Source organism: Salmo salar, chromosome ssa15 (assembly GCF_905237065.1).
Source record: "Salmo salar chromosome ssa15, Ssal_v3.1, whole genome shotgun sequence".
Classification (NCBI taxonomy): Eukaryota; Metazoa; Chordata; class Actinopteri; order Salmoniformes; family Salmonidae; genus Salmo; species Salmo salar.
Genome location: NC_059456.1, coordinates 72,130,747 through 72,156,600, shown reverse-complemented (window position 1 = coordinate 72,156,600; position 25,854 = coordinate 72,130,747). Strand labels below are relative to the sequence as shown.

At 43.8% G+C, this 25,854-nt stretch overlaps 1 protein-coding gene across 7 annotated transcripts in view; it reads right to left on the bottom strand.

The window, feature by feature from the left end:
• Positions 1–349: 349 nt before the first annotated feature.
• The window catches only part of agrn (agrin), a 258,540-nt gene continuing 233,035 nt past the window's right edge, over positions 350–25,854 (bottom strand). For 3 of the 7 annotated variants that reach the window (XM_014146119.2, XM_014146122.2, XM_014146123.2), the window contains 11 exons: positions 25,645–25,779; positions 21,712–21,802; positions 17,656–17,820; positions 17,296–17,407; positions 15,681–15,692; positions 13,381–13,497; positions 12,318–12,501; positions 11,885–11,972; positions 5,870–6,094; positions 4,734–4,837; positions 350–3,087 (listed from right to left, as the gene is read on the bottom strand). In XM_014146119.2, the coding sequence (XP_014001594.1) occupies positions 2,906–3,087; positions 4,734–4,837; positions 5,870–6,094; positions 11,885–11,972; positions 12,318–12,501; positions 13,381–13,497; positions 15,681–15,692; positions 17,296–17,407; positions 17,656–17,820; positions 21,712–21,802; positions 25,645–25,779 (1,415 nt within the window). In that variant the 3' untranslated portion in view covers positions 350–2,905. Of the gene's footprint in view, positions 3,088–4,733; positions 4,838–5,869; positions 6,095–8,673; positions 8,810–10,834; positions 10,859–11,884; positions 11,973–12,317; positions 12,502–13,380; positions 13,498–15,680; positions 15,693–17,295; positions 17,408–17,655; positions 17,821–21,711; positions 21,803–25,644; positions 25,780–25,854 lie in introns of those variants that run through there. The other 4 variants (XM_014146121.2, XM_014146125.2, XM_014146126.2 and 1 more) reach the window with 2 other exon arrangements.

The window sequence follows — 25,854 nt, the reverse complement described above, 5'->3', positions numbered from 1 at the left end:
AACCTATAATCAATGAGTAAATTGTCTACGTGTAGTATGTTGGAATGTGTGTCCTGTGTAAATACTTATTTCACTATAGTTGAATTGTGTATGTGTATAAATTCATTCTGCACAGAAACTTGTATACTTTATATAATTAAACCATCCAAGAGAAACGACCTAAAGTTTGTGGAGAACGCTTAACACTTTAATACGCACGAGTAAACACATTTTGTCCTTATTGACTTACTGTGAACAGTAGGAATCTATCAGTGCTTAGGTAATGCCGTTATGCATTGCTTACGAAGGTGTTAAGTAGTCATTATATCGTTTCATTCAACTGGAAGGGGATTAATTCCACGGAGACAGGTGACAGAGTCAGGTCTGTTTGTTTGACACTTTATTTCATGGTGGTAGGAACACAAGACAAAGGTAATAAAGTTAGTAATGATCAGGTCATGCCACTCTTACTCGGTGCACTGCCCTTCAGGAGTGTCTCAATCAAACAGTTTACAGGCCAGACGGAATCCAAATGAAGACATAAATAAGGAACAGAAAATAGATTCAAACAGTAAATAGTATATTTTATGTAAAGCCAGAGGTCGACCATTTGTGCGTCCCTCTGAGGATTTGTATGAGAATTATTAATATAATTATTATGTATTAATTTACATGAAGATGATGAGGCTAGTATGCTGGCCAAAGTAAGAGCACAGAACTGTATGGACAATGTCTTTGTCAACCTGTAGGCCGCTGACCTGTTTTAAGGCAATTCATAGACAGTTTTGACCATCCTGACATTAGATCGTGTCGTCTCACTCTTGAGCCTGCGCCACTTGTCTTCTGAGTGCCACTAACACAGGAACCCATTGTTCATGAACTACTACCGGAATAGGTCAAATTCAACAGTAATACAACATGTAAATACAGTGGTGTACACACCCACACCCAGGGTTCCTGGTCTTGGATTGGACACTAGTCCTTGATTACACTCAAAAGCCATATGCTTCGATGCTCTTCCCCTCCTCATTGACATAGAAACATCATTATTGTGTGTAGTGAACAGACAAGTCAGACCTATTTCCAGTGTATAGCACTAAAAACATAACCTCTACAGTTTTACACATTGCAAAATTTTCACTTACAAATTTCAGGGCTGTACAAAATGGCCGTTTTTGTATCGCGAGGGGAAAATAATGAAGAACTTAAACAAACTAGTACAATACCACTGATACTCAACCTTGAACACGCATTTGTTTTCTCTTATAATATACTTGGCAATCTTATATATCAAAACAGAGTGGGTTTATGTCAGTCATTGCAGTTTAGTTTTTGCATTGCATTATGAGTTTTTGGATGTTACAGAATTCATCTTGACAATACAAACCCATGCATAAGTACGTTTATTAGTAATTGCGATTATGTTTGCTATTTTTTTCCTCATTTTGCTGACAAATGTCCCAACTCATCACATTATCACTTTTCCAACAGCAAGAGATGGATCACTCTTAATGCAAGAGAAAGTATAACCCAGTCTTCATTCCAATTTGATTAAAAAAATGGACTTTGAAGTTTGAAAGACTGAAGAATTGTGTTGACGACTGAACATTCCATGACTGAGCATTTGAGGGTCCTATTGCCTCCTATGGTATGATACATTATCTCGCCTCTTCCTCTTGGTCGGTCCTCTCTTCATCCTGAGCTTACAGCACTCCCACCAGGCCAGTTGCGGTAACAACAACAACTTGTCCTTTCGAGCCATTCCAAGTCCAGCAAAACAAACTCCAATAGAAAAACAAGTGCTCAAAAAAAGGACGACCACCAAAATGAAATAGTTATCCTAGCTCAGTGAAATCAGATAGTTGAACCATTTTGTAAAACACAACGCATGTTTGCGACAGGTAACCCACTTGGCCGGCAACACAGTGAAACCAAAACAAAACAAAATCAACACTGCAGAAACTGCATGCAACTAGTGCTCATCCTGATTGTAAAATAGAATGCACGATACATGAGATTCACAATTCTTGAGAAGAGAACCAATCTTACATATTCACAGTCTCAGGTATTTATATAGTCTATATTTATTACATTTATTTATTTAAGTCAATTATTATTACATTTCTTGATTGATGCATGTTGTGGAATGATGATATGTGTGTTGCTGTTGAATGCAGGGCACTTTGTCTTTGTTCAGCTCTGGGGGTTTGTGAATAGCGAAGTATTTCAAAATGCAGTTGTTGATTGAGAGGCAATGTAGAGCATTTGCACTGTTTGAGGAGTTCATTCTGATCAGTCCTACTGGTAGCAAGCAGAGGGTTGTAGGACACCCTTGTCCTGTTCATTAGACACCAAACGGAAGAAAACAGACACGCCCAATAAGACATGCCCGTTTTCATTTTCCGTTGCAAAATGTTTTGAAAAAACGTTTTGTAACAGTGTGCTCTAATGACCATGACCAAGGAAACAGCAGTATGTCTCTACTGCATGTATCTCACAGGGGAATGTTTGTATGTATGTATTTCTATAGGCTGTGTTGTGTGGTAGTGAATGATATGGCATCAAGACAAGGAAATAATAGAGAGCACCAATGTGATTCACCAGTGTTCAAGTAATGAGCGAAGGAGAGGATTTGTTCCTGTTTGTTTTAAAACAACAAAACAACACAATGAATACAGCTTACACTTGTCTCGCGACGTCACACAAAAGTACGCGTATATGTACGGTATGTACACCTGCGTTTCAGGGCGGGGATAAGGAATGAACAGGAGGCGCAGAAAACAAAAAAAAAATATATATAAAAAAAAAATATTAAAACAACGTATTCTTTTTATTTTCAATATAAAAAGCAATGAAAAGTATACAAAAATATAAAATAATTACAGCAGTAGACATGGCGTTTATGGAGGGAGTGATTTTAGCCAGGCTATTTTTTGGCCGTGGCGGCTGTGCCAGAGGCGGAGCAGTGTAATATTTTGGGGCTGTTCAGGGCATCCTCCACCAGGTGGAGCTCCACGCCGTCCACCGCGACATCCTTTACACAGCCCACGAAGCCTGTGCTGTAGGCCTTAGGCAGTCTGCGGGCCACAGCCAACTCCTCCAAGCCACCTGTGAGAATAAGGGGGGGGGGCAGATTTAGAAGTTATGAAAAGAGGAGACCCACAGTGTCTGAGGTGCACGGAGAGACAGACAACACACACACACACACACACACACACACACACACACACACACACACACACACACACACACACACACACACACACACACACACACACACACACACACACACACAGGTCACACACACAGGTCACACCCCTTGCATCTCCCTACAAGCGAACTTGTTTCATGCCACAAAGGGTAACTGAGTGCTGTGTGATGTGAGGATTTGTGATGTTGACACTGGCAGTAGATGAAGAGAGAAAGACACAAGTAGCTCTGGTGAACAGGGACATCAAACAGGTGGTTCTCTCTGGAGGAGTGCTCTAGGACAATCACTGGAACCTACCTCGCTTTCATTTTCAAGGGGAGTCGGCCTTATGATAGAGTAATACAGGTGACCTCTCTCTCTCTCTCTCTCTCTCTCTCTCATTCCCTCTTTCTACCTGCTCTCCTGCTTCTCGTTTAATCCGCCGCGCCGCGAGTTTGCCTCTCCGTCGAGCTCTTTCCCCACCTTCCCTCTCTTCTCTCTGTCCCCTCTAATCGGATTGCGTGCCTCTGAATCGGGGATCGACAGGGCTAATTTCATGCGAGTTACAGATGAATTAATGATGAGTGGTGAAAGAGGGGGATTTAAGAGAGCAGCCGCTTGATGTACGGCCTGCTGAAAGGATAATGTATTCTAGCCGCGGGGTGTGCTCAGCACCTGTTTGGAGCCACAGCAGTGCACTTGTGTGGTGTGTCATTAGTGTGTGCCTGTGTGTGTGTGCCTGTGTGTGTGTGTGTGTGTGTGAGTGAGAGAAAGAGAGAGAGAGAGAGAGAGAGAGAGAGAGAGATAGTGTGTGTGTGTGTGTGTGTGTGTGTGTGTGTGTGTGTGTGTGTGTGTGTGTGTGTGTGTGTGTGAGTGAGAGATAGTGTGTGTGTGTGTGTGTGTGTGTGTGTATGTGTCATGGCTCTCCTCGCTCAAACATACACCTTCCCACCACACTGCACGACCACATGCATTTGAAAGTAATTTTTTTCTATTTCCTCAGAACGTTCCATCTAGACACAGCGGGTGCTCTTTCAGAAGCCATTTCTCTGAGCGAAGTTCAGGCCAAATGGAACTCAAAAAGATAACGGGACGACTTTGGTCGTTTCAAATTCCCGAGAGCGGAGAACTTTTGAGTTTAGTCAGACCGTTTAATATCACAAATCAACACCTGAATAGAGAGGGACAATCATCTATGTCACATTTCAGACCAATCCTTTTCATGCCCAGTGAGCTCTCCACCATCCATTGCAACGCAGAGTGCATTCCTCATTTCTGCCACACTTCACCATCGTTACAGCTGGAGATGTGTGAGCTGGATTTCAGGTTATGTGGTGCTCGGCGGCACCTCGGCCACTACCCCATGTTCTATATACACTGTCAGAGGAATGCTAGACGTGCTCTGGTAAGCATTTCCTCACTAAAAACAGCATTTTATTGTCTGACCTATTTGATATATTGATATATTCAGAACCAACCAAACCAGAGAAGTGTGTCTGTGTTTCTGTCTGTCTGCCTGTCTGCATGTGTAAACCCCAAGACGCATGCTCATTAGTCCACCTACCCAACCAGAGGGCTCCGTCTGTGTCCAGCTGAGTGGCTGCCAGGGGCGACGACCCCGTGACCGCCGCCTCGTTGCCCACCTGGAGAGAGCCGTCCCTAAGTGCTCTGAGAGAGGGGGAGGAGGAGGAAGAGAGAGGTGGGAGATAGACAGGAAAGAGATAGGGGAGATGGAGAAAGAGAGGTAGAGGGAGGGGAGTGAGAGAGAAGGGGGGAGGTAGAGCGAGATAGGGGATAGATATAGGCAGGGGGAGAGAGAAACAGAAGGAGAACATTTGTTTACAGCCTGTCTGCTACATCATTTTACATTCCACTTCAACTGGCATGTAGCAGACATCAAGCCTTCAATGAGAGTAATCAAGTCTTCACTGCTCTGATGATTGTGTGCTTAGCAGTTGATTGAGGGAATGGGAGAGAGAACTTGCATCCCAAATGGCACCCTATTCCCTATAAAAGTTTTGACCAGAAAAGTAGTGTACTTTATAGTGAATAGGGTGCCATTTCAGACAGCAGTCTGCCAATTACAGAGACCAACTTCCATGGATTCAAAGGAATCAAATCTCCACTATGTGGTAAGTAAGCACTTATGTCATAGGACGATGCAGATAGGTAGCACTCAGTGTGTTTTGAGCAGAAGAGATGTCAGACAAAGTAATAACATTCATAACACATGACCTCAGACTTCAAGGAAAAATGAATTTTTGGGACAGTATTAACAGTGGACTAATGAAAAACAAATACCCCAAAATATTTTGAGAGGATTTTTCTTTTAAATGCTGTGGCATAAAAGCTAACCAAAAGCTAGCTTGTCAGTTTGCTTACAAGCAGACTGAAATTGAAGGCGAATATGGAAACCATATGCTGTGTATGGTTTGTAACACTCTGTAACATTTCATAAACTTTGTTCCACTCTTTGGTCATTTTCTAACACAAAATTATTACTAACATGAATATTAATTTAGGGGTGAATCCTAGAATTTACACTTAAGTCAAATGTTAACTTCTCAAGTCAAGTGTGGATTTGACCCGAATACAACATTTTACCAATACAGACTATCCTACACTTCAACAACAACAACGTTCATGGAACCACCGGTGTACCATGAGTAAACCACACGGTCACGTTCGACACCGTCTTACCTGCTGGCCTTGATGCGGATCCAGTGGTTGGTGTTGACGCGGACCGTCGAGCGCAGCACCACAGGCTTGGAGCCCAGGTCGTAGGTCATCTGCACACGGCCGTCCACCACTGCCAGGGCGATGTAGTCAGATCGCTCCACGCCCTTACCACTCCACAGCACCAGGCCCTGGGTGGCCTCGGTCTTAATGCTCAGTTCAAACTTGTTCACCAGCAGGGCCTTCTCACTGCGGGGGAGGGGGAGGAGAGTTACAATGGCTTATGTTAGTGAAGTGAAGAGGAAGATAGGTGATCTTGAAATTTGCACGTTTGCATACTGGCTGAGGTGACTCAGGGTTGATCGTGACAGGGTGCATCCAAAATGGTAGCGGCCATAGATGGCTCTGTCCTGATACACTACTGGCTTCCTAGTTCCTTGTCTAGATTCCTTCATGACTACTGATTTGAAAGCACTTGACAGGGTCATGGTGGGAAACCTCTAAGGTCCTTTAACCTGCCGCTGCCTATGGGGCAGAGGAGAAGATGACAGTGAAAGGAAGATTAGGTAAAGACTATATTGGATCAGCTATGATGTTTTCACCTCATCCTGGGTATCTCTCTCTCTCTCTCTCTCCAGTAGCTCTCCTCTGTTCTTCCTGTGAGATGGTGGTTGTTGTGGGGGGTAGGGGGGTGGGGGGGGGGCAGGATGCAGGGGCTTTGGAGCTAGCTGTCTGAAGTGGTGTTTGATCATAGTCTCTTGACTGCCAGTGCTACGGGGGAGTCAGGGATCTGGGGACAGGGGTGGAGACCCGGGGACATCCTGGCTTGTCCTATGGAGGAGTGCTCTGTGTCACTGTCACAGCTGTGTCTGCTCTGGGAGAGTGGGGCTCCTGCTCAAAGCCTGACTGGAGCTGGGGTGGTTTGACACACACACACACACACACACACACACACACACACACACCTCCATTTGGTACAGACCTCAAACACTCCTGAAGGGATGCTATTTTTAAAAATAGCTCCTTTGTTCTCCACTGTTCCCCGTGTGTGTGTGTGTGTGTGTGTGTGTGTGTGTGTGTGTGTGTGTGTGTGTGTGTGTGTGTGACCAATCGGTATCGCTGTAATGTATTGTGATGCCGACTAGGCTCAACTACTTTCACAGTTTTCAAAAGGATCTTAAACAAAAAACGGAGACAAACACAGGCAAAGCACACAACACAACACAGAACAGAATGACACAGATCACACGAGACAGACATGACACGTACACGAAACGAGTCAGCACAGCAAACAGACAGAGAGGCTCATGGGAGCACAGGGGGTTATACACAGGACATGAGGAGAGGAGGAGGTAAAGAGAAAATGACAGCAGACTACGCCTAAATCGATCCACTTTAAATAAAGTTGGATTTGATTCTGTCATCAGGCTGGCCAAAAACGAGGCTACTGGCAATGAGCTAACAGGAGTGAGGAGATTGGACTGATTGTTTAATTAAGGTTTCTAATTTGGTTTCTGCTCAGGTATGGCCAACAGGGGTGTGACACATGTACAGTATTCGACCCAGCAGAGAGGAAGGAGTGCAAAGTGGAATTGGATGCGTCTCTTAATACACCGCAACCACATGTGGGTTTCAGACTTCCAAGGGAAACCGTTCCTTTCTAAAAAAGACTGGAGCACAAACAAAACAGAGTGACTAATGAATGAAGTGCCATAGAAACCCCCTGGACACAAACGGTCAGTAGAAAAACGCATACAATATTTGGACTCCTTTCCCTAGGTCTAACCCTCACAGTACCCAGGGGCCCCAAATAAATCATAAACTGTGTCCGAAATGGCACCCTATTCCCTATATAGTGCACTACTTTTGAACAGAGCCCTATATGGACCGTGGTCAAAAGTAGAGCACTATAAGGGGCGGCAGGTAGCCTAGTGGTTAGAGCGTTGGACCAGTAACCGAAAGGATGCTAATCCCTGAGCTGACAAGGTAAAAAATCTGTAATTCTGCCCCTGAACAAGGCAGTTAACCCACTGTTCCTAGGCTGTCATTGTAAATAAGAATTTGTTCTTAAGTGACTTGCCTAGTTAAATAAAATATAGGAAATAATTTCTGGCAAAGCCATAGTGTTACACATCAAACTTCTATGGCAATAGCCTACGGACAAGGTTCAATAAAACCTCACCAGGATGGATTGTCAGGAATAATAAGGCCCCGGTCATCAAAATAAGGATATACTATACTAGACTTATTATGCGTTGGACCCTGCAGGGACAAAGTTTGAAATGACTTAAGTGTGAAACAAGGCAGGTATTTTAAATGCTATCAAGGTGGCTTCCTTACTGGATTAATAATAGATCATGCGTATTTTATTCCTCATTGATTGAAGTAAATAAAAAAAGGCTTAGAATGCTATGCACCCCATCGCCTCTAGATGGCAGTAGTAATTAGAGCATTGCTAGGCTTGTACTGAGAACATTGCATAGCGAGGCTGGATGCTATTTTGGCTGCTAGTGCTGTAGATTATTGGTACCACTGAGCTACTCTGTCTTAATAGACCCTGGGTGCCATTGCAACAGCTAATGGGGATCCAGAATAACAAATAAATAAGTGGGGCCATAGAATACTGTCTCTATAAGTGGCCCAGTTTATAGAGTAGCGTGGCCCTCCAATGCTTTCTCTATGGGGCCCAGTGTACAGATTAGTGTGGCCCTTTAACACTTCTCTCTATGGGGGCCCAGAGTATTGAATAGTGTGGCTCTCCAATACTGTTTCTATGGGTCATTCTCCAACACTGTTTACTTGGGCTGTGAGAGGTTAGGCTGCAACCTGCGGGTGGTTATGTCAGGTGGGTGGGGATGGATGGGGAGGCAGCATGCTAGCGGTTGGTTGGACAGCGCTGGCTACAGGCTCCAGGCTGCAGGGGACACTCACCTTTGCTCTGACGGGTTCTCCAGTGACTCTGGACTTTAAGGGAGCAGGGGAGAGAATGTAAGGGCATGCGATAAGCGCAAGAAGGGGGGCGGGAAGAGGACCCACGAGGACCCTTACAGGGTGACGCATCGTCACCCCAGCATAGAGAGGAGCTTCGTAGACAAGGAGACGTGGCGAACTGAGCAAGTTATTTGCTCGAGAGCTGGGAAAGCAGGGTGACTAGGTTCTCATGACCATACTAGCATACTGCTTAAAATGCATGCCCAATGCATTACTACATTCCAAGTAATATGGTAGTATGGATATACTACGAAGTACTAGGAGCTTTACTGTGATCAGAGATACAGTACTGCAGATCCATTGCGATCACGGTTCAGAAGCAACAGCAACATAATGAGGTCCTCAGAGGAGGACGACAACCACACCACCACTCAGACTCCAAGTCAATGCCCAAGATGTGTCTTAAGGGGAGAGTTGGGCAACAATGTAATGATTTTCTTTAATAACTTGATGCAAAACCAATTTTCCCTTAGGGATAATAAAGTTTTCCACTACTACTACTACTACTGAGTCTGATGACAGTGTCGTGTGTGTGTGTGTGTGTGTGTGTGTGTGTGTGTGTGTGTGTGTGTGTGTGTGTGTGTGTGTGTGTGTGTGTGTGTGTGTGTGTGTGTGTGTGTGTGTGTGTGTGTGTGTGTGTGTGAGAATGTAGCCTTCTTGAGTGAAGGAAGCACGAAATTAGAAAAATTGGGTAATCAACAAAAACGGGGTCAAATATCGTATTACCAGAGATGGAGCCCTATATCATTGGTCGCTCCAATAATGATGCGTGAGAGAATCGACCCAAGGTTTCAAAAGAGGAGAAATCAGCCAATGAAGACTGATCTTGGCTGCTGTAAATAGTAACAGCAACATTAGCCCAGGGTGGTCTGTGTGTTGTAATCACGTTGTAATAACGTTCCTCTGAGGAATTCATTCATTCATTTGTTAATTCACTCATTAATCCCTGTTCCAACACCAGATAATGTTCAATCGATGCCACTCGCTCGGAGAGAGTGCCGGCAAGCTCTGGTTTGGCCTAGATTGGCCGCTAATCGCGCCCCTCACCCTTACAGGAAGTGACAACTAATAAAGCTCTGGCCAGTCCAGCTGGAAGGACCATGATCATCGCCCTAACGGATATCGATGCCCTCTCAGCCTCAATTTGAGGTCTTTCTTTTAAATCATTTTTCAAAGAGGAAATAACTCTTTGATTAACACGTCAGTCGTCCTTTTTCTCCGCCGCCGACGACTCGATAATTATTCATAATTGCAGTTGGAAATTGGATTAAGCGGAAATGACAGGGGCTTGAATCTGTATATCGAATTATCTGGTGAATCTGCTTGGCATAAATCAACCTAAATCCAACTTCCCTGCTTTCTGTTGTTCTTTCAGGAGGTTACTTACCAAGCTAAGAACAGCGAAGAGGAAACTAATAACAAACTAAGATCAAATTGTTACCCAAGAGGAGTCAGTCTCCCAAGAGGAGTCAGTTAAATAATCGATGCGGGACTCGCAGCAAAAGTGAGGAAGTGGAACATTTTGGTCCATAATCTTGCAGTTAAGAAGGTGTCTCATTCATTTCAACATGACAGTTAATACCATCCAATATAAGATGTGTGGATATATTTCTGGTTGTGGCGAATGTAGTTACAACCATGCATACAGTATAGCACCTGCTTTCTGTGGGTTCATGCAGTCATGCGTTCATTTAGACTGGAGTGTGATGAGGAATTTGGAATGAGAAAAAAATCTAATCCAATTATGGGCATGGAGTTTTGAAGGTAAAATCCTATAGGCCTATTTAAATATAATACACATGATAGCTATCTGCATAGAGTAAGATGATGAAGATGACATAGAAGGAACATAAAGATATCATCTGTCACTTTGTGTTAACTATCGTAATGTATTAGTCTGGCTTTGTATTAGTTAGGTTAGTCTGACTTTGGATTAGTTAGGTTAGTCTGGCTTTGACTAAACCTGTGAATGTTGAGGACTCCTTGGAGCGTACTTACTCCGGAATCTCATTGGTCAGTTGGCTTGAGTGCAGCAGGACAGACAAGGAACACTCATATGAGACGGACAAACAAAGAGACAGAAGAAGACAGACGCACAGATGGACGGCAGCACAGACATCTGACAGCCTTAACGAGGACAACAGACAGAGGATAAAAACAGATCTTTAAATTCTCTCTCACAACTCGCCCTGTGTGTGTGTGTGAGCGTCTGTGTGCGTGAGTGCATGCACATGTGCTCTGTGTGTGTGCACATAAGACCACAAATTAACTGTCGGTTTCTCCCATTTTCACGCCTTGGAATGTTGTGCGAAGACTTGTGAAGGATCTGGATGGGCAGCCTTATGTTCCATGTCTTTCAGGTTCATCGTCACAAACATTTCATGCGTGCCAACCTGCAGGCGGGTGTGCCAGCATGGAAGACGTAGAAGGATGGTAGAGGACCAAATGTATAAGTGGCCGCCTGGAAGGCAGGAAACGTTTTTCTCTCTTCCACACCCGGTATAGAAACCATTTACACCTACAGCATCCGGCTATTCCTGTTATAGCTGGTGTGTGTTTAAAAATGGCCACAGACACTTTGGGACTGCTAATTTGAAGTCTAAAAGAAGATTAAATTAAACCCCATTTTAACAAAAGCCTATGATGATGCCATGCTGGTATAGTATGGCATGGTGTGTGTGTGCGCGTATAAGTGTGTGTCGGCTCAGTCCGCCTCGGCGCACAGCGAGCGAGGGGGGTGCTCGGGGCGATGCCGTAATTGTTCGCCGTGCCGCTAATTACCGAAATTCAGTCAAAACCAGAGACAGTGCAGGGGAAGTGGTTGAACTATTAGCTAATGCCCGGTTCACTACGAAGCCCCTAATGGGCCTGGAATAATCAACCCTGTCACCACCACTTACTGCAGTGGAATATGAATGGGGAGGCCATTAGCCATTTCGCAACTTCCGGTTAGAGTTAACATCGGAGGCAATTTCGCTCAACCCAATTAGCATTAGCATCAGAGGCCATTAGCATTAGAATTGATGGACAAGATGGCCTCTACTTTACCTCTTGGTGACGGCGTTGTGGTACTCAATGAATGTCCGGCCGTCAAAGGCGATGGACTCCGTTTCCCCGGCGGACTTCTCGAAGATGGCTGCGAGGGAGAGGACAAGGAGGAAGACGAACATTGAATGTGATCACATGAATCAACAGGAAAACATGGCTCCTTTAATTGGAGTCAGGCAGTGGATGGTGATGATCTGGGATGAGCGTTCATGCGCCGGTAGGGCATACGGCCAAGGTTAATGGGGTTGGTAAAGTGTATGTGTGTGTAGTATGCACGTGTGTGTGTAGCATGTATGTCTGTCTGTGTGCGCTTGTGTGAAAATGATGAAACAGAGGGGTAACTGTAACCTTCAAAAGGGGGACACTAAGACTAGCATGACATCAATATTACTGACAAAACGTTGCACTGAGTTCAGGATCGTTGTTCGCTTACTGTTCTGACAGTGTGTGCCTGTGAAGCCGAGGAGGCACACACACTCATAGCTCTCCAGCAGGGGGTTGCAGCGACCCCCGTTGTGGCAGGGCTCACGGCTGCAGGGGTGGCCCTCGAACATGGCCACGTCACTGGAGTGCAGCGCGTTCTCCTGCCGGAGGATGGGCGTGCCCATCAGGGTGATCTGACAGGGAGAATAGAGAGGGAGGGGACTTAGACCTGTCATAATGCACTGCGTGGCCTTGATTTACCTCAGGTCCCAGGTCTGAATCAGTCCTTGATTAGAAGGAAACAGTGAAAAGCAGCAGGGCTATGGCCCTCGAGGACTGTAATTAAATAGCCATGACAAGTCGATGCAGCATACATACCGCATACAAAACATTACACATTTCAACTCCCCTCGTCTCAAACTCGAGACACATGAATAACGATTTACAAGTCACTTACTAATTAATTCAGCAAATAACTGCAAAAACATACTTTTAGACTGAGCTTTGATTAACTTGGCGCTTTCAAAGGAAAGTTTTCTAAGAGAAAGAGCTAATGACACGTTGATGCTAGCTAGCATTAAGTAACATCCTGCCTTTGTTGGAAGGCCATTTTTGGCACTCAAAGACGAGCCTTTTGCTGCGGAGGAGAACAAACAAGCTGGAAAGTTGTCAGGGAAAAGATCTGAGCTGAGAAACATGGAGGGACATCAAATGTGTTCTATTCTATTATTAGTACAGTAAGCCAAAAGAAAAGGAGCCACTGTCAGCACTGATAAACTAGCTAACCTTTGACCTTACAAAGGTTAAAGTCACTGTAAAGGTCTGCCATCAAGTGTAGGCAGCTTATGTTCTTGTCCATCACTAAATCGTGTTCAAATATAACTATCCATGAAAAAGGTAGATTCTAAATTGTGTCACAGTTAAATGTCAAACACCTATTTTACATTTTTTTAAATGTAATCGATAGTTGTTGATAATTTACAGAATTGATAGAAACTTTTGCCAAACCTTCTGAACAGGGTGTGTGGCTAAACATATCTGCTGAGGATTGTGTGTGCGGACAGGACACTCACCTTCTGAATGGTCCCCTTGAAGCCATCTTTGAGCGAGGCGGCCCTCGCAAGCCGGCTGAAATCAGGAGCACCACCCACAAACAGAGACTCCTTCAGGTTGAGAGCGGTGTGTTGGTTCTGGAGAGAGACAATGGGTTAGAACCCTATATAACAGGGTCTAGAACCCTACCACAAGGACTAGAACCCTACCAGAGACCAAAACTCTAATAATAGGCACTAGATCCCTATAGCAGGTACAATGGAGGCTGCTGAGGGGAGGACGGCTCACAATAATGGCTGGAATGGAGCAAATGGATACCTTTCCACCTATTCTGCTCCAGCCATTACCACGTGTCCGTCCTCCCCAATTAAGGTGCCACCAACCTCCTGTGAACAGGGACTAGAAAGACACCTGACCAACACAAATGCTTTCTGTTTTTTGTTCAGTTTTTTTTAGCCATAGCACGAGACTAATAACAGTGAAAAAGATTTCTCCTTTGAAAGATAAATCTGCATAGTGCAGGGCTATAAAGTACACTTCTTGTTTTCATCCTCTCCTAATCAGGGACTGACTCAGACCTGGGACACCAGGTCAGTGCAATTAACTACCATGTAGAAACTAAAACCAGAAGTGCTTTGGCCCTCCAGGACCGGAATTAAACAGCCTTGATATAGTGCAGGACAATTCGCTATAACTAGACTACTTCCTTTTCCACATCAATAAACTTGATATATTACAAAACATAATTGATTTATGTGCCACTCTCCGAACAGTCAATTATTCGTTATCTAGTACAAAACACAAGAAAAGGGCTACAAAGAGAGTCGCCTGGTGCAGCTGGAGAGACGATATGGATGGTGTTTTCTTTATGAAAGTCTCTCTAATGAATGGCTGATTATACCGGCGACCTTTCCGGCGCCGAGCGAGCCGCGGCCTTTAATTGGCCGTTCATTTGCGCAACAGACGATCATGAAATCAGGCCCTTGCTCCATCCAGAAAGGTGCAGGAGAGCTGCCTCCAATTACGACAGCATTCCTTCTGCGCAGGAAGTACAGGCCCACTTTTAGGGAGGAATTACGGATCTTTATGTTTATGTAGGGCAGTAATTGCCAGAGGGAAAAGCCAAGGTAATTGGTGGAAAAATAATGAAAGGGGCCAAGTAAACATGGGTTATGTGTGAAGAGAGCTGGCATGGGGTCCTGCTTTTATTTGAGATGGGAGCTGGAGGGTGGAGGGTATAGGCCAGTGGGGCTTTGCTGTGTGGTGCGCCTGGAGTGAGCTCTGACAGAAAGGAAGACCCGGGCCAAGGCCTCCAGCCCAGTCGAATGGGTCACCTGTGGCTGCCTGGGGATAACAAAGTGCCGAAATGGGCCCAGTTTCCTATAATCCCTAACACTTTAGCTAAAGGGGACGCGCAAGTGAAGAGTAACAGTTGGGATCAACTCTATTTTGATTCAGGATTAAAGTTGACATGCGATTCTCCCCGTTATAACGTAAACAACTTGAAGCATTTTAAAAATGGATATATAAATCCAATCCATTAATATTGAGTTCTATAAAAAAATATAAATAACATGGTTTCTATCAAATTCAAAAGGTCTTATTGGATTCTGAATAGGAGTGAATTGGATGCTGCTAACAGGCCAGTCTAATAGAATGGACGTTGTCAGTGCTGTTGTGTGCGGTTATGAGTGAACGAGTGAGTGAGTGAGTGAGTGAGTGAGTGAGTGAGTGAGTGAGTGAGTGAGTGAGTGAGTGAGTGAGTGAGTGAGTGAGTGAGTGAGTGAGTGAGTGAGTGAGTGAGTGAGTGATCGAGTGAGTGAGTGATCGAGTGAGTGATCGAGTGAGTGAATGATCGAGTGACTTCATGATATGGAGAGTTTTGTTTCTCTTTCGTAAAAGAAAGTACATGACAAAAGAACAGCCTGGCTTGGCTTGGCACCCCACTCTCTCTTTACTTTATTCTCGCTCTCGACTGCTACACGGCACAGGAGAGAAATCCCCGCCCACCAGAGACTAATGAACACGTTTCATTGTTGCGAGGAACAATGGCGGTCAGAAAGATAACCGACTCCCCTCCTCCCTCCCTCCGCCTACGCAGCAGATGGACTGAGGTGAAAGCCAAACCGAGTTCTTTAACAAATGTCTCTACTTCGGTACTGTGTATGAAATGGTAGCACTAAATACAGACCCTTTTCCCCTGTCAGTTCTATAGTCTAATAACTGTCGTATGGTGGCGCATGGGAATGAGAAGTGGCGAATGAAATTGAAGCTGAAAGTGGAGAAATGAAATATGTCTAAGGTGGATGGGACTTATTACCTTCCGTGATTTCTTAGTTTCCAGACAGCACACAGTAAGAGAAAAGGAGGGAAAAAAGGTTATCAGAAGAGAGAGCGAACAACGGATGTCGGTGTGCGGAGAGTCATGCAACACACACACACACATCCAAACAACATAAAACCGCACAACACAAACTGTGAAGCCCGAAGGTCAGAAGGCTGCCACGCAAAATAAATGAAAGAGAAATTGACATTAAGGAGGTTGCAGCTTGATCTAGAACCACTGTGGCTCAGACAGAATTCAGATCCACCATATAGCCGCTGCAAACAGTGTTTTTTTTCTGTTTGTGTGAGAAAGCATGCATGGATTTGTGGCAAAAATGTTCTGTTTAAAGATATCCTGCAATACTGAAACTACCATCCCAGGTATAATGACTTTATATAAGATATCTATATCAAAGACGCTCTCGGAGTGCAGCGGGACACCCTGGCTCCCCTCGTCATTGTAAACGCAGGAGTAGGAGAGAATTAGCTGCCAGCTAAATCCTGCATGGAGCCTCTTCGCCTTGAGCGCCTCCATCACTAGCCTTCCTCTCTTTTCCCTTCTCCCTGTTCTACTCTTTTAATATGATTTTCTGCCCATGTTGCTGGAGTGAAACATGATTACCATACGAAGAACAGGAAGAAAAAAGAGAGCAAAAAGGAGACAGCGGAGCATCTTGCATGAGGCGGCTTTGGAGTTGACATGCGTGCGGGTGTACATGTTCCTAATCACAAATTACACTGTTTAATATAATTGGATGACTTGCGGACACATCCAGCTATTAGATTTCTCTCACTTAGGCTCATGTATCTGGTTTATTGCTTGGGTATCATTATTTATTTTCTCCATCTTTCCATCTATATACAGTATCTCCAAAGAACGCTATTGAAGGTCTTCGCTTCACTCGGAGCTCAAAGGTATCAGTTAAGTCATACTAACGGGTGTATACCACTCGGGCCATAGAGGTTATCTTTCGTGAATGCAACAAATAGGAACAAGATTGTACTACTGTTTTTGGCATTTCAGCAGAGTCAAATATGGCAGATAAAAAGGATTTAAAAAAAGAAAAGGGAGGAGTCATTTCCAGATAAGAGACGAACTGTCAAACGTGCCCTCTACGTCTCGAACAAACTCATTTCTCACCTTGACGAGCTGTCAGAAGACAGTGGAATGTGTTTTCAAACACAATCCTGGTAGTGTGTATGCCCTTATCGAGGTCCTCAACTAGGGAAATGTTTTTTCCGAGTCAGCTCTGGTGTATCATCAACAGTGAACTCTGGGAGTATACAGTGCATTAAGATGAACGCATCCTTTGATAAGGGCATATCACAGGAGGCTGCTGAGGGGAGGACGGCTCATAACAATGGCTGCAATGGAGCAAATGGAATGGCATCAAACAGTGGAATGGTTTCCATGCGTTTGATGTATTTGATACCATTCTACTAATTCCGCTCCAGCCATTACCACAAGCCCATCCTCCCCAGTAGCGCAGGCTGCATATTGCCTTGTATGATAGCATACTCATAGCCAGTTTGCCTTGCATGCTAATAGCTAGGCTAATCATAAAGACGTCTGATAAGCCTAGCATGCTAACTCTCTCTGTCTGTCTCACCGGCGACTCTCCTCTGACTGGGTCCTTTCCGTTGATGTTAATCTCTCCCTTTCGATTGGCCCGCTCCAGGTTCACTGTGTTCCACACGCCCATCTTGATCTTATCTTTACTCCTGCATGAGAGGAATACACACAAACGAGTCAAGAGGTTAGGGACGTCTCAAAACAACACACACAAGTACAATTTTAAACTTGAGCAATTTTAAACTTGAGTACTATGGGATTCTAGACTAGAGTCACTATGGGGTTCTAGAGTAAAATTACTGTGGGGTTCTAGACTAGAGTCACTATGGGGTTCTAGAGTAAAATTACTGTGGGGTTCTAGACTAGAGTCACTATGGGGTTGTAGTGCAGTGCCCACCTGATGACAGCGGGGCCCTTGCCCAGGTCATAGCGGAACTCCAGGATGCCGTCGTTGAGGGAGAGGGAGATGAAGTCACCTTTGCCGTCCGTCTTCTGGCCGCTGTAGAAGATCATGCCGTTGGAGTCATTGGCCATGAGAACCACCGTCATGCTGACCTTTTGGCTGCAGACAAAACACAAACAACAATGGTAAACAACAAGGCAAAGACAAAACACAAACATCACGACTAAACAAACGCCAGACAAAAGACAAACAACAGTAAACAAACACCGCACTGAACGGAGGCCAGACTTGGTATTAACCACTGGTCTACGGTGCTTGTCTGTCTGTGAAATGTTCTGTCTATCTGACATTTTCACAAAGTGACACTACAGTGCCTTCAGAAAGTATTCACACCCCTTCTTCTTCTTCCACATTTTGTAGTGTTACAGCCTGAATTCAAAACGGATTAAAAAAAGTATAATAATCTTACCCATCAACACAGAATACCCCATAATGACAAAGTGAAAACTAGTTTTTAGAAATTTCTGCAAATGTATTGAAAATGAAATACAGAAAAATCGAATTTACATAAGTATTCACACCCCTGAGTCAATACATGTTAGAATCACCTTTGGCATCTATACACCTGTGAGTCTTTCGGGGTAAGTCTCTAAGAGCTTTACACACCCAGATTGTACAATATTTGTCTATTATTATTTAAAATTATTTGTGCTCTGTCAAATTGGTTGTTGATCATTGCTAGACAACCATTTTCAATTCTTGACAGATTTTCAAGTAGATTTAAGTCGAAACTGTAACTCGGCCACTCAGGAACATTCACTGTCCTCTTGGTAAGCAACTCCAGTGTAGATTTGGTCTTGTGCTTCAGGTTATTATCCTGCTGAAAGGTGAATTAATCTCCCAGTGTCTGGTGGAAAGCAGACAGAACCAGGTTTTGCTCTAGGATTTTGCCTGTGCTTAGCTCCATTCCGTTTATTTTATATCCAGAAAAACTCCCCAGTCCTTAACGATTACAAGCATACCCATAACATGATGCAGCCACCACTATTATTGAAAATATGGAGAGTGGTACTCAGTAATGTGTTGTATTGGATTTGCCCCAAACATAACACTTTGTATTCAGGACAAAACTTTTTTTTTGCAGTATTACTTTAGTACTTTGTTGCAAAGAGGATGCATGTTTTGCATGAATATTTGTATTCTGTACAGTCTCTGTCAATCAGGTAAGTATTATGGAGTAACTACAATGTCGTTGATCCATCCTCAGTTTTCTCCTATCACAGCCATTTTAAACTCTGTAACTGTTTTAAAGTCACCATTTCCTTCCTTTCTGTCAACTGAGTTAAGAGGGACGCCTGAATCTTTGTATTGACTGGGTGCATTGATACATCATCTAAAGTGTAATTAATAACTTCACCATGCTCAAAGGGATATTCAGTGCCTGCTTTTTTTTACCCATCTACCAGGTGACCTTCTTGCGAGGCATTGGGAAACCTCCCTGGTCTTTGTGGTTGAATCTGTGTTTGAAATTCACTGCTCGACTGACGGACCTCAGATAATTGTATGTGTGTGGTGTAGAGACGAGGTAATCATTCAAAAATCATATTAAACACTGTTATTGCACAAAGAGTGAGTCCATTCATCTTATTGTGTGACTTGTTAAGCAATGTTTTACTCCTGAACTTATTGCCATGGACTCCAGCCACCCTAGTCATAGACTGTTCTCTCTGCTACCGCACGGCAAGCGGTATCGGAGGGCCAAGTCTAGGACAAAAAGGCTTCTTAACAGCTTCTACCCCCAAGCCATAAGACTCTTGAACAGTTAATCAAATAGCTACCCGGACTATTTGCATTGTCCCCACCCCCCATTTTGACGCTGCTGCTACTCTCTGTTTATTATCCATGCATAGTCACTTTACTTCTACCTACATGTCCAGTTGAAGTCAGAAGTATACATACACTTAGGTTGGAGTCATTAAAACTCGTTTTACAACCACTCCACAAATTTCTTGTCAACAAACTATAGTTTTGGCAAGTCAGTTAGGACATCTACTTTGTGCATGACAAGTCATTTTTCCAACAATTGTTGACAGATTATTTCACTTATAATTCACTGTATCAAAATTCCAGTGGGTCAGAAATGTACATACGCTAAGTTGACTGTGCCTTTAAACAGCTTGGAAAATTCCAGAAAATAATGTCATGGCTTTAGAAGGTTCTGATAGGCTAATTGACATCATTTGAGTCAATTGGAGGTGTACCTGTGGATGTATTTCAAGGCCTACCTTCAAACTCAGTGCCTCTTTGCTTGACATCATTGGAAAATCAAAAGAAATCAGCCAAGACCTCAGAAAAATAATTGTAGACCTCCACAAGTCTGGTTCATCCTTGGGAGCAATTTTCAAACACCTGAAAGTACCACGTTCATCTGTACAAACAATAGTACGCAAGTATAAACACCATGGGACCACGCAGCTGTCATACCACTCAGGAAGGAGACGTATTCTGTCTCCTAGAGATGAACGTACTTTGGTGCGAAAAGTGCAAATCAATCCTGGAACAACATCAAAGGACCTTGTGAAGATTCTGGAGGAAACAGGTACAAAAGTATCTATATCCACAGTAAAACGAGTCCTATATCGACATAACCTGAAAGGCCACTCAGCAAGGAAGAAGCCACTGCTCCAAAACCGCCATAAAGAAAGCCAAAATACGGTTTGTAACTGCACATGGGGACAAAGATCGTACTTATTGGAGAAATGTCCTCTGGTCTGATGAAACAAAAATAGAACTGTTTGGCCATAATGACCATCGTTATGGGGGAAGGGAGGGGCTTTCTAGCCGAAGAACACCATCCCGACCGTGAAGCACAGGGGTGGCAGCATCATGTTCTGGGGTGCTTTGCTGCAGGAGGGACTGGTGCACTTCATAAAATAGATAGCATTATGAGGCAGGAAAATTATGTGGATAGATTGAAGCAAGACATCTCAAGACATCAGTCAGGAAGTTAAAGCTTGGTCGCAAATGGGTCTTCCAAATGGACAATGACCCCAAGCATACTTCCAAAGTTGTGGCAAAATGGCTTAAGGACAACAAAGTCAAGGTATTGGAGTGGCCATCACAAAGCCCTGACCTCAATCCCATAGTAAATGTGTGGGCAGAACTGAAAAAGCGTGTGCGAGCAAGGAGGCCTACAAACCTGACTCAGTTACACCAACTCTGTCAGGAGGAATGGGCCAAAATTCACCGAACTTATTGTGGGAAGCTTGTGGAAGGCTACCCGAAACATTTGACCCAAGTGAAACAATTTAAAGGCAATGCTACCAAATACTAATTGAGTGTATGTAAATCTTCTGACCCACTGGGAATGTGATGAAAGAAGAAAAAAGCTGAAATAAATCATTCTCTCTACTATTATTCTAACATTTCACATTCTTAAAATAAAGTGGTGATCCTAACTGACATAAGACAGGGAATTTTTACTGGGATTAAATGTCAGGAAATGTGAAAAACTGAGTTTAAATGTATTTGGCTAAGGTGTATGTAAATTTCTGACTTCAACTGTACATATTACCTCAATTACCTCGACTAACCACTGCCCCCGCACATTGACTCTGTACCGGAACAGAGTATATAGCCTCGCTACTGTTATTTTATTAAATGTGTAAAAGGTCAAGGGGTGTGAATACCTTCTCAAGACACTGTACATCCTCTATGTGAGTGTAACTGTACTCGTGTGTTCCCTTGTGTGACCAACACAAGACTGACAAGGATTCCCACCATAGACGACAACATACAAAATGTAATGAAGTACTTTATATTTCTATAGAATTCTGTTTCTATGGAGGACGATTATCTGTTCTGTTCCATTTAATTCTATTCTACTCTATCCACCATAGGACTGTTCTGCCCAAGGCACAGCTTAAAGTATCTATCTGCAACTACATCAATTCACAGCTCTTCAGTACCAACTCCGGTAGATCATGTGGAACATGCTGTCGTGTATGTAATTCGTAGAGTCTGTGTAGTGAAAATAAGCGTTTGACTTACTGGAGATCGTGACCGTAGGTGTGCAATCCCTTCAGCTCCAGGTAAGAGTCTCCGCTAAAGAATGGCATGTAGGCCCCTTTCTTCTCCGACACTGAAACATTTTTTTGGGGGAAAACGGAATGCATTACAACAGGCATTATGTCATCCTTACGACAGCACTATGCATGTGTACGGCAATAATATGGCTTATGCAGCAAGTCAGGGGGACATTGGGTGAACTCAGTGTTACCCACCCAGGGGGTCCGTTTTAGATAACAAGGATTGCCTAGTCTTCATCCACCCAGACTGTGTGCGACACACAGTTTGGGGCTGCAAGGCTCTTTTCATTGGTAATTAGGCAGGATTAGCTCGCTGAGTCAGGGTGGGGAAGGGAGGCAGACGGAGATGAGAAAGCTAATTAGCCATTGCGCAGGAGACGACTAACAACGCTCACAGAGGAGAGGAGAATAGGAGCACCGCTGCAGAAAAACTGTCAAACCGGCTGTCATAATAAGGAAAGAGCTACCTTGGAACTTAGCCAGTTTACAGAGTGGAGGGGGAAAGGATTTCAGTTCCTTGAGCTACACACACACACACACACACACACTACATAGGCTTCGTCGCAAGAAAATTTCCAGGTACTCAGATAAGTGCGTGACATCCGATCCTTGTTGTATTTTATTGAACCTTTATTAATGGTGAGACCACGGTCTCTTTCGCAGATGAGCCCTGTATTAAACTTCTTATGGATGGTGGCAGTATTGAGTCGCTTGGATGACTGACATGCCCAGAGGAAACTGCCTCCTACTCACTCCCAGAAACTAAGATATGCATATTATTAGTAGATGTGGATAGAAAACACTCTGAAGTTTCTAAAACTGTTTGAATGATGTCTGTGAGTATAACAGAACTCATATGGCAAGCAAAAACCTGAGAAAAAAATCCAACCAGGAAGTGAGTTGTAGTTCTTCTATCTAATCCCTATTCAAACTACAGTGTCTGTGGGGTCATTTTGCACTTCCTAAGGCTTCCATTGGCTGTCAACAGCCTTTAGAAACTTGTTTCATGCGTCTCCTGTTACTGGGTAGAGAATAGGAGCTCAGTCTATCAGTGGACTGCCTGGGACCAGTGAGTTGTTTACTGCGCGGGCACGTTTGGCGCGCAGCTCCTTCTTTTGCTTCTGTAATGAATACGCTATTGTCCGGTTGGAATATTATCGCCGTTTTATGTTAAAAAGACCCTAAGGATTGATTGTAAACATCGTTTGACATGTTTCTACGAACGGTAATGGAACTATTTGACTTTTTGTCTCTTGTTTTACGCTCACGCGTTATGCCTTTGGATAGTGATCTGTACGCACAAATAAAACAGATGTATTTGGACATAAATATGGAGTATTTCAAACAAAAATAACATTTCTTGTGGAAGTAGGAGTCCTGGTAGTGCATTCCGACCAAGATCAGCAAAGGTGAGGGAAGATTTATAATACTAATTCTGAGTTTAGTTGACTCCAGAACTTTGCTGGTATCTGTATAGCTTGCTTTGATGGTTGAGCTCTGTACTCAGAATATTGAAAAATGTGCTTTCGCCGAAAAGCTATTTTAAAATCTGACACAGCGGTTGCATTAAGGAGTAGTATATCTATAATTCTTTCAATAACTGTTGTAAATTTTATCAACGTTTATGATGAGTATTTGTGTAAATTGATGTGCTCATTCACCGGAAGTTTTGGTGGGAATACATTTTCTGACCATCACGCACCAATGTAAAATGGGGTTTATGGATATAAATCTGAACTTTATCGAACAAAACATACATGTATTTTGTAACATTGAGTTCTGGGAGTGTCATCTAATGAAGATCATCAAAGGTTAGTAATTCATTTTAGCTGACTTTCTGGTTTTTGTGATGCCTCTCCTTGCTTGGAAAATGGCTGTGTGGTTTTTCTTGTTTAGGTGCTGTCCTAACATAATCTAATGTTTTGCTTTCACCGTAAAGCCTTTTCGAAATCGGACACTGTGGTTAGATTAAGGAGAATCTTATCTTTAAAATGGTGTATAATACTTGTATGTTTGAGAAATTGTAATTATGAGATTGTTGTTGTTTTGAATTTGCCTTCGTGCACTTTCACTGGCTGTCGTCATATCAATCCCGCTAACGGGATTCAAGCCATAAGAAGTTTTAAGACATCAACAAACAACAAGCACACTATACACTCATCAACTACACAATACACAAAAAGCAAGCCACAATCATATGAAACAATCACATTCTTTCGTTAAAAAAAAGGAAGATTGGTGAGTGACAAGGTAAAGGGACGTAAGGAAAGTAGACCAATAGACAGTTTGAACAGAGAATCTCACATGGAGTTCCAGTAAAACAGCTCTGTGTGGTTGAATGGTGGTCTGCAGACAAATACTAGGGAGGAGCACTCTTATACTTATCAATACAACGATGTCTACCCAGGGCTTCCCTTGAGTAGGCCGTTGGCCACACCACCTGTCTTTAAATGTTCCCAGTACAGCCTTTAAAGCATTCGCTGCCTAATATTTTTTTTCATATCTGATCTGAGGGATCCTTTCTTTAAAGGATACATTTTTATGTCTGTGTCCAGTACGAAGAAAGCTAGAGGTAGTTTCGCGAGCCAATGCTAAATAGCATTAGAGCAATGCCTGGAAGTCTATGGGTATCTACTAGCATGCTACCTCTAACTTCCTTCATTCTGGACACAGAGACATAAAAATGGTATCCACGAGTTCGTTGGACTTAGGGGAAGTAGATAAAGGGCTTCAGTGCCAAAATCTCGAAGTATCCCTTTAACTGTTCTCAGCACAGCCCTTAACATAAGCCGCTGAAAGAGGCCTTCTTATCTGATCCAAAACCTGTGTTGGCCAGACACTCAGGCTGAGTGACTTCTTCATTAATCACCACAGGCAGAGAATTGATGCCATTAGTCATCTCATTGATTTCATCGAAGCCCTCAGCGCGTGAGACGCTCTTCCCCTCACAGTGATTTTCAGTTCCCCCCAATTTATTTTAATCACCTGCTAACTGGGAGTTGTGACCCAGTGGGGCTTGGAGTATGTGTCTTTGTGTGCGTGTGTGTGAATGTATGAGCGAGCATATTTGTCTATGCCTGTGTGTCTAAGTACGAATAAATAGACTTCACTTTTGAACACCAAACTTCATTCTTCATTCAGTCTTTTCAATCTTTTATATTCTGAAAACATCTGAGAATTTGGTGGATGTGGTGGGGGGAAAAAGAGAGCCAAAAAAACTGTTGCAAACATAATCGCTGAAAGCGCTATTGCTAAACTTCAAACGCAGCTCCGGTGTGTTAGGATCTCCTCCCAAGCTGCGGCCCAGTGCTTCAACCTGCTTCCCCGTGGAGCGAAGTAGAGGCGAACGCATTTCAACACAACACCTGTGGGCGGGAGAGAGGACGGAGAACGGCTATGGTAAAGCTCGCAAACAACCGAAACCGAAACGATTGCGCTAACAGCCCGACTGGCCAATTGCGGCGCTCCGCTGTGCACCGGAGACCCTGGAGGCGGTGGCCCGTCTCTCTGCATTTGATATCCCTCAGGAAGCAGGATGGAGAGACGGAGCGTCACGACACGGAGAGAAAAAGAGACTGGGGGGGAAAGAGGGAAATTTGGGTCGATTTTCCACCGTGAATCCTGACCGGAACACTGAAGCAGGATGATATGCGAGGGGGGCCATGCTAGCATGCAGCGCTGGAGAACTGATGAATAGAGAACAGATAATCGAATTGATGTGCTGTACCAAAGGTTGTGTTATCATAAGCAAATGTTGTTGTTTTCCGCTTCTGGTGTTTCCTTTATGAAATAAAATGTTTGTTGTTCAGGTAGGGCTGATATGACATTAAAATGTAAAATCAGATATACTCATGCACACGCTAGGTTATACTTATTTTAAAGATGGTGGCAGTACCTTTCTCGCAGTGGCGTCCCTCGCGACCCATAGGACACTCGCACTTGTACCCTCCCTCCGGCTGCACCTGGCACTGGGACGAGGGGTGGCATCTGTTGGGCTCGCACGGGTTGTGGGTGTCGGCGCACGTCGGACCTGGAGTTCGCCATCACCAGAAAAAAACCCAACCTCAAATTAGAACTCAAACCAGAGAATCTTCAAACCACCTTC